Source organism: Ylistrum balloti, unplaced genomic scaffold (genome assembly GCF_031769215.1).
Source record: "Ylistrum balloti isolate Yb309-2 unplaced genomic scaffold, AGI_CSIRO_Ybal_v1 Utg370344, whole genome shotgun sequence".
In the NCBI taxonomy this organism is placed as follows: domain Eukaryota; kingdom Metazoa; phylum Mollusca; class Bivalvia; order Pectinida; family Pectinidae; genus Ylistrum; species Ylistrum balloti.
The window spans coordinates 1,963,151-1,976,407 of NW_026782247.1; the positions used below are offsets into that span (position 1 = coordinate 1,963,151).

Sequence of the window (13,257 nt, forward strand, 5' to 3'; positions counted from 1 at the left end):
AGTTAGTCCTAAGTGACATTTCAATAATTGATTAACTGAAGAATCACCTGGTATGAATCCGGATTGATGCTGAGTTATGATAGAATTCCCTATCAGATAGTTATATAAATACTTTTATAGTTTTTCCCTTAATTTTGCTGAAACAAGAAGTTATTGAAATTCGTCTATAGTTCAAAACACCACAAGTCGAGCTTTTACCGTGATAAACTGCATTAACATTTGTTTGTTTCCAACTACTTAGTATAGCACTTGACTCTAAAGATTTGTTAAACAGTGATAAAAGAGGTAGTGATAGTGATGTCTCAAATATTACCGCAATGTTTGATATGATTCCACTAGGACCTGCTGGTTTTGTAGCATTCAGAATGTTTAATGGGTTACATAAATCTTGCTGAGTTATATGGATATTAGGTAGTGAAAATGGGGTAAAGGGTTGAGGAGTGTGAGGAAGGTCAGGTAATGATGTGGAGAGTTTTCTGAAGTGATTGTTAAAGATTTCTACTTTGTCAATAGGATGATGGAAAATTTTATTATCATATCCAAGAGGAGGGAAATAAGAGTATTTGTTATGTTAGAAAAGCTGGCGATATACTTAGCTATCTTCCACCATTTATCTGGATCAACCATATTATCAAACGTTGGTATGGTTATCGTTAATGATGAACGTTCCATTCTATGTATAGAAAAGCAAGCGTGAAATTCACTCAGCCGTGTTATAAGCGAACGGTCAGCTGGTGATCTGTCGTCTTTGATTAGTCTAAATACACGGCATGGAAACTATGTCACCATCTTCATGTTACTTAATATATGACATAAACAATCAGACACACGGACATATTAGTAGGTTCTTAGTAAATGTTAAACTGACGAAAGAAAATATTTATGTCAGCATTGTGATCTTTAACGATACTGGCCTGTACGGTTTATAGTGCTGCCGTATTTCAATCACAGATGGATCATTGTCGTTGTAAGCAGCTGTAGGTATTGTTTGTGTAGTATGCAGCCACAACATATCACAAATCAATACTTTGCGTACCAACCCCAGGTTCATCTTCATATAATACAGCCGAATAGAGTGCAGAATGTATCACAGGTACAAGCGCGAAATCAAGGTAAGTTTATATTCACCTACACAAGAATCAGGAAGTGTTTTCATTTGACCAGGTAACACACAAGACTATCTTTGGTTTTGCGGTTTTCGTAAGTACATGTATATATTTGAAGTAAATAACCGTCAACAACTGATAATGTAACAATTATTTAAACATTTATCGCATATTTTATCCAATTTCAGAAGTATATCGGCAACACCGCGGTGATATATCAAGGAAGTTCAAGGCTATTGGTGTGGTGTACTTCTCCCTGGGTGTTCTTTTGATGTTCATTGGAGCGTTAGCTATTTACTACGGAGCCCCGGATATACCATATGTAATCCCTGTCCATATTGTTACCGCTATCATGGTAGGAATATATGAATATTATTATAACCTAAAGTAGGATTTTAGGGTAGAATATGTAATAGTGGCATACAATGATATATATTACATTAGATATATACCTTATCAATAAAAACAACCAGCCAATATTCAGCACTGGAGAGTGTACATGTATGGACTATTGTCCTGTGCTGCGTTCCATTCAGGGTGACTTCGGGTTGATTCTTGTTATAATCATTGAATGATATTATTACCATTAAAACTGTTAGTACTTATTGTATCATCGCATTTGTCTCAAATAATTATGAATTATGTCAGTACCATTCGCTGTATTCATTATCTGACTGATGTGTATATTTGGTAATTATACTGAGGCTAACATAGGCTATGTCTGTTGCCTGATTTCTTTTGTCATTTAAATCATGACAATATGATATGAATAGACGGTTTGCACCAGGCCTCGCATTTTACAGACTAACGTTCTAGTGATAAATAATGTATTTAACATTTTTCTACAAATGAATAGTTTTATGTCTATTTCTAGGATTGAATTTAATACGTTATAAACTATCCACATAGAAACGGTAAATGAAATACACGTTTAAGTATGTCTCCTTATAACACATAACAAATCGAAATAACTTTCATTGCTAATCAGGCTTGGTGATTTTATTTAAAGCATGGGTTCTGCTATAGAATCTCACTTTTAATAAAAAAAATTCTTCATTTCTGCACTAACTGCAAAAAAAAAAAAAAAAAAAACGATTTTGAATTCAGATTAAATTTAGTCAGATTTGGAAGTAATGATGGTGATTTGTAAACAGTGAATTATTGTCGTCTAAAAGACGTGTGTTCAAGGTAAAGCTGGTGAGAGAGGATTTAATGATGTAAGATGCACAGGAAGATTCATCAAAGCAAAAAAAATAGATAAGTAGATGAAATATTCGGCATCGATAGCTTTATCTGCAATAACAATTCACACCCTTAGTCTTAAAAGAAACGATTTCAAATGTTTAAATTTCTAAGTTACTGATTCACACAGGTGCTTATTATTTCATGAAAATATAGAGGTGAGAAATGCTGCGTATATAAATCGTTGACAGCCTTGTTCATAGCTCTAGAACTATAAATGTTAGCTGCTTTGAGTGTATTTGAAATAAGACGCACAAACCAAATATATTATTGATGAATACGACGAAGTGTCACTCGGCCAGATATTACCATGTTTATACTGCTAATACACTACAATATCACTATGGTATAATGTTAGAAGCATCGTTTTGCTTCGTGTTTCACATCCTTGCAATAACCAGGGTCATAAAGCCTGTGTCAGTGGATGATAGGATCCTTGACGGGCGCTTGGGAAGCATTCTATTATAGTATCATATCACTTGCAAATTTGTAGATTTGTAAATAACGTCGAAATCATAGTACGACAACTCAATCGGTCACATCAATGATCATCATATGACAGAGTGAGTTATGTACAAATATGACGTTATTAAATGAATGTCGTTATAAGTTGTGCGTAATTACCAGTTAATCGTTCTATCTGCGTTATAGCAGGTGTGATATGTATACATATATGACGTCATTACATTTATGACAATACCACTAGTTTGACATTAGTACAGGTATGGCGTTAATGCAAATGTATGACGTTAGCACAGGTAGGAAATTATTACAGATATAACATTAATGCAGGTATGATGCTATTACAGGTAAGATGTATTTCAGGTATGACGTTAATACAGGTATGATGCTATTACAGGTAAGACGTTTTTACAGGTATGACGTTAATACAGGTAAGACGTTTTTACAGGTATGACGTTAATACAGGTAAGACGTTTATACAGGTATGACAGTTTTACAGGTATGACTTTTTGCAGGTATGACGTTAATACAGGTAAGACGTTAATATAGGTATGACGTTTTTATAAGTATGACGTTCATACAGGTAAGACAGTTTTACAGGTATGACGTTAATACAGGTAAGATGTTAATGCAGGTATGACGTTTTTACAGGTATGACGTTAATACTGGTATGACGTTTTTACAATCATTACGTTGTTACATATATGACATAATTACAGATATTTTATCAAATATTTTCAAATGTCCGTCTTTTTACTTTTTATATGAAAACGTTTATTTCGACAGTTGTGTGCCGCCGGGATATGCTCTTACCTGGCTGGAAGACGAACACAGACAGAAGATTCAGTATCTCCACAAATCAAATGCTTGGCAAGTACACGTACAATTGTTTATAGCTGTGAGAGAATTACATGTTCTAATGTTAAAACTAATATCAGAGTAATTTTCCAAACATTATCGGAGAGAATAAGGAAAGATGATTTAAATATTTAACAAAACACCAATAAATATATAGTTTTCATTTTCACTTTGTAATTCCTCGTAGGTAAAAAACGGCAACGATAATAGGAACAAAAACGGTTTTAATATCGCTGTTGATACATTTGAAGTCGGTCTTTGGATTACAGGTTTAAATCAGGTACTTCCATAATGGTCTATTAACTCAGATAATTGCGTGAGGGTTTGATGTTGTACTTGTCTATACTTTGTAATTACTCGAACAAAACCTGGTCCTATAACGTGTAAGGGCAATTGATAAAGTAGGTGCATGGAGTTGCTATCTATATTCCGTAACTATAAAACCTCATTCCTAATTTGTATAAAATGCATTATTTTTACCCATGATGGATTTGACAAACATTCAATCTGCACTGTATGAGACAAATGACGCGAGGATGATCCCAAATACGTTATAACCAGATAAAGGACCATTCCAAATTTTCATTTCCTCGTTAATGTATTGACGTAATATAACACCAAATAAATAAATTACATGCAACACAACCGATTGGTCTTAAAACTATTAAGACGCGAAAAATGTCAAGATAATACCGGGAAATCATACTACGAAATCTACCTAGGAAAATATCTCATTTCGCAAACCTGATTTAGGCGTTGAAGGCTCGACATGCCGGATCTAAGTTATATTATGTCTTTTGTACAATCTTTTAGATAACAGGTGGTAGACATAATTGATGGACATAAAGTCCCAAAGGTTTGCTTTAACCTGCATATCACGTTTTAATGCATAAAAATAGTGGCACGGTTCAGAACATAAAATGTACTTAATGTGTTTCAGTGTTAAAGTTTTTTTATTATCTCATAATAAATTTTTTTTTTTTTTTTTTTTTTTATTTTTTTATTTTTCAAGAGTTTTTAATGTACATAACAATTACATCAACAAAACATCATCAAACATACAACATACAATATGCTCACTCACACATCACCATAATCTTGATTAAGTTGTATCATCATCATCATCATCATCATCATCACCACCATCATCGCCTGGCATTTTCATCAACACCCTTACTAACATCACAACACTACCCTTACACACCCACTCCTACACATACATCAATACTACACATAAAGATAAAGAGGAGAGAAAGAGAAAGAGAGAGAGAGAGAGAGAGAGAGAGAGAGAGAGAGGGGGGGGGGGGGAGAGAGAGGTGATCTGGGTTAGTAAAAATTGCAATAATCAGCGAAACAATAGGGACTCGAGTATAAAGAAAAATACCTGGTAAATAAATAAATAAATAAATACTATAAGGGTAAGCAAGGGGCCTGCTATACTGTAAAGACAGAGAATACTAAAATACGGTAAAACATACTACATGACAGTAAATGTATTTAAAGTTAAGAATTGGCCAATTCCAATAATTTTCTCCATTTTCTCCATTCCTCATTAAAACTTAACTGTGCCTGTTCACCTTTACTATTGGCAATATATTTCTGAAAGGTATAAAATTCCCTGACTGAATAAATAAGACTATATACACTTAAGGCTTTGTGTTGACATCTTGCCTTATATATGTAATATTTAATGATAATTAAGATTTCATTGTCAAGTTTGCTACTGATTAACTGATTTTTATTAGCAATGAAACCAAACAGAAAACTTATTTTATTGAAGGAAAATGGAATAAAAAGAGCCTCCAGCAAAACTTCTACACTTTCTAAAAATTGTTGAACTTCTGGACATTCCCACATAATATGAATAATTGTCTCCTTTTCTAAGTTACAGAATGTACAGTGTGGGTTATTCAGTAGTCGAATTTTAAACATGTATAAATTTGTTGTTAAGATGTGTTGAACCACTCTGTACTGAAACCATTGAAGTTTTGTATTTTTTGTTGCACGAAAACAATTTTTATAAATATCCCTCCAATTTAGAACATCAAATTCTAATATTTCTTCCCATCTTTTCCTCCCAGTAGAAATTATATCGTTTTTTACTAAAAGATTATATATATCTTTTGACCCATTTCCTTTTTTTACAAAACACTCAATACTACTTGGAATGGTTGGAAAAACTTGAGAGGTACATGTTCTTACAAAGTCAGATCTAGCTAAATATGACTTAACCACAGAGACTACACCATGGTATTCAAGGAAATTTGAATTTACATTATAAATTTGCTTAAAATCTTGAAAAGTGTAGAAAGTGCCAGTAGAAAAATCTTTGAATAAATCATTAACTATCATCACTCCCTTATCATACCATGTCTTGTAGAATATACTTGTCTTCCCTATCAACAAATCTTTATTATACCATAAAGGAGTTTTCCAAATATTTTTCTTAACATATTCTACCCCCACCCTTTCACTGAACCTCAACAGGGCTTTGAAAACATCACTCCAGAAATTATTTCTACAGATATTACAACATTTCTGAATGTAATCACTTCCACAGGAAGATAGCATATGTAGGTCAATATATGTTTGAAGAATTGCTTGCCATTTAGCAGATTTCTGGTGTAATCTTCTAATCCAGCCTAATTTCAGACTATCTATAAACAACTTTATATCTACCATTTTAAGTCCACCGTTATCAAAATTCTGGGTAACAATATCTCTCTTTACCTTGTCAGTTTTACTGTTCCATAAAAAGCTAAAAAGGATGGAATTGAGCTTATTCAAGAACTGGTTGTCTGGGTTTGGCAAAGACATAAATAAATGGTTAAACTGTGATATCATTAAAGATTTAATAAGATGAATTTTCCCAATTGGAGTCAGTGATCTCCTATTCCACATCTTAATGATAGATTTCAATTTAATTAATTTTTTATCATAGTTTAATTTTGGAATTTCATGAAGATTGACACTGAATTCAATTCCAAGAAGCGTGAATTTGACCTTTCCCCACTGTAATTTCAAGTCAGGTAACAAAGTATCTTCACTATATTTTTTACTTCCTATCCAGATCACTTGTGTTTTGTCAATATTTAGACTCAAACCAGAGAATTTTGCGAAAGCATTCAATTCTAAAATAGATTCTTTTAATGATATTTCAGAGCCATCTAATATAAGAGAGGTGTCGTCTGCATATTGTGAGATAAGAATTGGAATATTACTGATGTTTATACCCTTAATGTTTTTGTTATGTTTTAGTTTAATGGCCAAAATTTCAACACAGAGAATAAAGATATATGGCGCGATTGGATCACCTTGTCGACAGCCCCTTCTTATATTGATGGATGAAGATACATTACCACCTTGATTAACAAAAGCACTGACATTAGTATGAAAAACTTTTATCCATTTACGAATATCTGGACCAAAATTAAAGAATTTGAAAACCTTGTCAATAAATTTCCATGAAACGGAATCAAATGCTTTCTCAAAATCTATCATTAACAGCATTCCGGGAATATTTTTTTCCTCTACATGTTGCATAATGTCATATATTAATCTTGTGTTCTCCCCAATATAACGACCTGAGATAAAACCTGACTGATCCTCACTAATTAATGTGTCTAAAACTTTCTTAATTCTTCTAGCTATGGTTCCTGATGCAATTTTATATACTATATTCAACAATGTAATTGGTCGCCAATTCTTAAGAAATTGTCTAGACTTATCTCCCTTTGGAATACATACTATAACCCCCTGCCTTTGTGTTACCGATAACCTCCCTTTTTCATAACCCAAATTAATAGACCTTAAAATGAACCCCCCAAGATATTTCCAAAAACATTTAAAAAACTCGACAGTAAAACCATCCGTACCTGGGCTTTTATTATTTTTCATACACTTCAAAGTAATTGTTGCTTCCTCCAAAGTAATTTGCCCTTCTAAACTTTCTGAAACAGCGTTATCTAATTTCAAAACATTACAACTATTTAAGAGATCATTTAAATTGACATCTTCTACACTTCTATTATCATCATATAATTTTTTGTAAAATGACCGTACTTCTTCAAGAATTTCATCTTGTCCAGTTAATGTGCCCTTATCCTCTGTTTCTAACTTGGGTATAATTTTGGAGGTAAAATTTCTGTTTTCTAGATTGAAAAAATATTTTGTTGGTTTTTCTCCTTCCTCTTGCCATCTCGCTCTAGATCTAACAATGCTACCTTTAATCCTATCTAATCTTATTTTTTCTAATTCCTTGTTCAAATGCTCTAATTTCTCTGTATCTACATGGTCTTGATCTTCAATGTTTTGTATTTCATTTCTTATACTTTTTTCAGCCATATTTTGTTGTTTTTTTCTGTGAGATGAATATGAAATTGTTTTGCCCCTGATTTCCATCAATAAAGTTTCTAGAAAAAGCTGGTCATCAATCATGAACTGTAAGTCTGTATCTGGGATATTCTCTATATTATTATGATTATAAATAGGAAGACAATATTGTGTTTTTATTTCCAAGATGGTCTGTTTTATTAGTTTTAAATAATCTTCATCATACAATAAAGAAGAATTGAATTTCCAAAATCCTCTACCACGTTTAAATTCATTAAATTTTAGATTAAGAAATGGAAAAGAGTGGTCTGATCTGTAACTCGGCTCAATGCAAGACTTATTTACACTAGATAATAAGTTTTCAGAGATAAGAAAAAAATCTAACCTTGATTGCTTCAGAGGATTTTTTTTCCTCCATGTGTATCTTTTACTATCTGGATTTACTTCCCTATAAATATCTACTAAAGAATAATTTTCAATGATTTCTAAAACCTTTTCTCTGGCCTTTGAATTATTAATATTTTTATAACTACTATCATAATCAAGATCCGGATTAAGAACTAAATTAAAATCACCACAAACAATATATTTGTCATTCCCAAATTCATCTAATGTATTAATTAAAGTATCATAAAAAAGTGGCGAGTCAGTGTTTGGACCATACAGTGTAATAAGTGTAATATCTGACCCCTCCATAACAATATCCAATGCTAAAAAATTTCCCGATTGGTCCTTCTTTTCCCTCTTAACCTTATATTCAAAATTGTTATTAAATAAAATAGCTACCCCTCTTGAACTGGACCTGAAAGAGCTAAAAAAACATTCAAAACCCCACTGACTTCTAACAAAAGTTTGATTTTCTTCTGAGAAGTGCGTGTCTTGCAGACAGTAGATTGAATATTTTTTTGATTTCAAGTATGAAAAAACATCTTTTCTTTTATTGTTATCCCCGAGACCCTGACAATTTACCGAAAGTAACGATATACCGTCCATTACCTTACTATATACTGCTGAGAAGTGCGAATGTAATAACCAATTTAAGCCAACATAATGCAAGTTCTAACCCAGACATTGAGTGAAGAAAGAAAGAAAGAGAGGGAGAGAGATAAATTTTGATAAGAAAAAGATGTAAAAACATATTAATATGGTCAAACAATCATACCAACTGTAACCAAGCGCCCCTTTTCTTAGATATAAGGAATAGCTGCAGCACGTGTACCATGCGCCGGAATACATTTACACCGGAAGTAGTATACTACTTTTAAAACCAGATATGGAAAGATAATTCCGGATATCTGGATACAAACAGTAAAGGTCTCTCAGGACACCGAATCGTTAAAGATCATTTTTGATTCTACACAATATTGTAGAGAACTAAAAATAAATGCTCATCACAATGAACAATTACATAAATATTGGAAGATATTGCCATAGATAGGATATCATTGTTACTTACCAGAGCATAAGCACGAACTTGTCCACTGCATACCTTCCATATAGAAAAGAACTCACAGACACATTTAAAATAAATAGCTAAACACACAAACACTTAGTATATATAATGTGCTAGTCTGATCGGTAAACCAGAGAAAGACCCTCTCTGGCGGTACTAGCGTACCTAAAAGTCACTTACCGATCATAACCTAACGGTCATATTTCCCGACTTTGAAGTTGTCATCATCTGCCAAGAACTCGTCCGTAAGCTCAGTATCGTTCCACAGTCTGCGCTTTTTATCATTATTCAAAATAACAAATAACTTTCCGTCCATGCTGTACGAATGCTTAACACTTTTAAGTTTATAAGCCTCTTTCAGTGTGTCCTGGTTCCGCTGAGTTAAGTCCTCAAACACTATCAGCTTCTTTCCCTTGAGGTTTCTTCTGTTGCTCAGAATCTCTGTCTTCTTCCTTCTATGTGTAAATTTACATATGATCGTCCGTGGTCTGCCCCTATTAAACCGTCCTAACCTATGGGCAATATCAATATCAGCGGGCTGTAAGTTCACCTTCACACTATCACGGACGAACGACACAACCTTCTGCACACATTCCTCCACTGTCTCTTTCTCGTTGTTGTCTTCCAATCCCACTATCCGGATAGAATTCTTCCTTCCTTGCTGTTCCAAATCGTTTAGCTGATTATGTAGACTTGAGTTAACTCTCTCCGTCTCAATCACGTGTATCTCAAGCTGCTTGACTTTATCTCTTAAAACGTCGTTTTCCTTCTCCAAATCAAAAATTCGACCCTCCCACTGATCAACAATAATTCTATTTTCCTCTCTGATGTCTTCTCTAAGTCTTTCTAATTTCTTATCCATAATCTGTTCCATATCTGACTTGGTCAATAGGACAGACACCATATCGAACAAAGCTTCGATTCGGTCTTTCTCTGATGATTCGGCAGACGTATCCATTGGTTTGCTTGATGAACTTCTAGTAGATGTAGTAGACCTTCCCGTACTTATTCTCCGTCCCGATCCCGGCATAATTACGTACAAATAAAGTCCATTCAAAGACAGTAGCAGCGCATACAGTCCAAACACGGTCCAACACAATAGAAGTTACCTGTATAGGTAAACGTACACGTATATGTATAATACTGGGCACTGGTTAACAGTTGTCGCACACCTTGGTCAGTCCATTGTTCTAAGCATTTTGTATGAAAACACACATTTCAACAAAACTTTTTCCATGAAATCACACAGGATGTAAAGCATAAGTATATGCTTGTATCACATGCTAAATCTTAGCTAGCTGCTCGTGTTGGAAAATGGCAAAATTCTATAAATTTTGCAGAGCTCAACAGGTACACGACTGACCAGGTCCGGCTGACCTTGACCTTCATATCTCATAATAAATTTTGCTATCTCGCACCGGAACGGAAATTATTTCACATTTGTTAGTTCTATTGCAGAATATACTATTTCAGTTACCTGCAGATCGCCTTAAATTGTTTATCTTTTTGATGTTTAATATTTTTCAGGTGTCTACGATATTCTGTCTGACCATTGGAATGATATCATTTTGTTTCGTGACAGCAGGTATAAATGGAGCAATGGGCATCGCTTTTTGTTTTGGTATAGAATACTCGCGGTCAGGAAGTGTTCAGAATGTTAACGACATGTGTACAAAAAACAAAGATCAGAACGTTATTATGTCCAGTGTGATCATCGGTGTAAGCGTTCTGGGAGGACTATTCTGTATTCTGGTTACTTGTTTCTTTTGTGTGTTTCGCCGGATTTTTGGCTTACAAAAGGAACGTCCACGGAGACAAATACTTTTTTAGCACTATAGAATATAAATGGTCGTTGTGTTTTCAGCTGATAATATATATAAATCAAAAAGAAATCGTACAACACTACAGTATACAATTAAGCATATAGTTCTGTTATGCATATGTTTTAGTACAAGTTACAAATGTAACGTTATATCTATCATTTCATATTCTGACAGGAATAATGTATTTACATAGTCCGTAATTGTAATCTCTATTTCATTTCCCATGTAATGTTTGTCATCCAGAGTAGTATTCCTTGCACTCCAGATATCCTATCACGTGGGTTATATCTCTAGTTTAGTAGTTTGCTGAGTCACTGCAATGTAAAATAACTTTTTAGTGCAGTTCCTATAGATTACTAATTTAAACTTTTAAAATGTTGGCAGTAGCCATGGATCTACAATGTGCCATGTGATCTTCTGTTCTATACAAACTGACTAAAATGAAATTAAAGAAAAATATTGGTAAAGCTGGTTCTTACTGCGTCATTTGAATTAGGATTTTTAATGAATGAGTTGTATAACAAGTATTTGGAAACACAAATATGACTTTATTTTTGGAAGGGCAAAATAAAAATCAAGTGTAAAACTATAATTGGTTGCTATGAAGAAGGATGTTTAAACGTTTGAGACGTAGAATCACAGTTTGATATGCTTTAGAGTAACTTTGGTAAAGGATGGATCTCGAGCAAATTGGAAAGTAATTCTTATGGAAATTTTAACTCCATTGAACCTATTCTACTAATCTTCAAAAGGAAAATGGGAAAGCTTGATAATCGTTTTCGGAACAAAAGAATCATACTTGACTTTTATAAATTTGTATCGAGCCTTGGCTAAAATTGGGGGAGATTAAACGACCCATTACTCTGGTTTCGCTGTTATCAGAAAAGAGGTGTCATTGGGGGGAAAAAATATCACTTTTAACGGTAAATCTTTAGTGAACACAACTGGTCGCAGGAAAAATTTTAGTCGACACTATCATCTAAAATAAATCAAACGACAAACGAATAAGTAAACTAGCAGCATAAAAGCAATTTCAAATGAGTGGAATATGATTTAAATGGACATTCGGTAAAGACAACCATGAAACAGACAAATTTTGTTCGATACTATCAAAATACAAGAAATGTATTGATATAGTAATTGTAAACAACAAAAACTTACATAAACTAGCTTTAGCTAAATAATTATACAGCCTTACACTAAGGATATATGAAATTGAGGTTTTTTAATGTAAAACCAATTTTCATGATGTAATACTTACCATAACTTTAGTATGCAAATACAGTACCTACACCCATCTTTGTATCCCAACAACAAAAGATTCAAAAGAAAAACAATCCCGCCCTCCCTACGATCCATGAGCCATCACGGCAGGAACGCAGAGTGATCTCCCTTCCTCTAATAACCTTTATGGCGTAAACCCCACAGAGGGGCAGCCAGGCAGATAAGGAAGAGGGGAGGATAGGGTGGGACTCCATAAAGTTATGGTAAGTATTACATCATGAAAATTGGTTTTACATTAAAAAACCTCAATTTCATTTCAGTAATAATTACCATAACTTTAGTATGCGAATTCGTCTTACCGTAGTGGTGACTAGAAGCCAGGCAGCCCCTTCAGCACAACCAAAGTAGTAGGGAGGGAGAACAGAGTGCTAAAGTGAAGGAAGGGACCTCTCTGTGAAAGAGCAGGTGTACCCACATGCCGCCGTACGGAAAGACATGGCCCGGGGCTAACGAGGAGGCCCAGCCACTGACTATGCCACCACCAAAGGTCCCAATGATACAGGCCTTCTGAGTGGGAAGCTAGGGATCACAGATAAAAATCTGTTAAGGTATCCCTGCCCTGCCAGAATACTGCAGACATGACCTCCTGAAAGGAGGACTCATTGAGAGAAGGGCCCAGGATGAAGCAAGGGCCCTGACCTCGTGAGACCGCGCTTTCACTCTCGCCCGAGCCAGATCATCAAAATGCTCGTAAGCA

General features: G+C 34.2%; 1 protein-coding gene across 1 annotated transcript; it reads left to right on the top strand.

The window, feature by feature from the left end:
* Positions 1-997: 997 nt before the first annotated feature.
* LOC132553669 (uncharacterized) lies at positions 998-11,283 on the top strand. Its single transcript, XM_060217929.1, has 4 exons — positions 998-1,112; positions 1,295-1,461; positions 3,597-3,680; positions 10,981-11,283. Exons 1-4 carry the CDS (start codon positions 998-1,000, stop codon positions 11,281-11,283), a joined length of 669 nt encoding a protein of 222 aa, XP_060073912.1.
* The last annotated feature ends 1,974 nt before the right edge of the window (positions 11,284-13,257 follow it).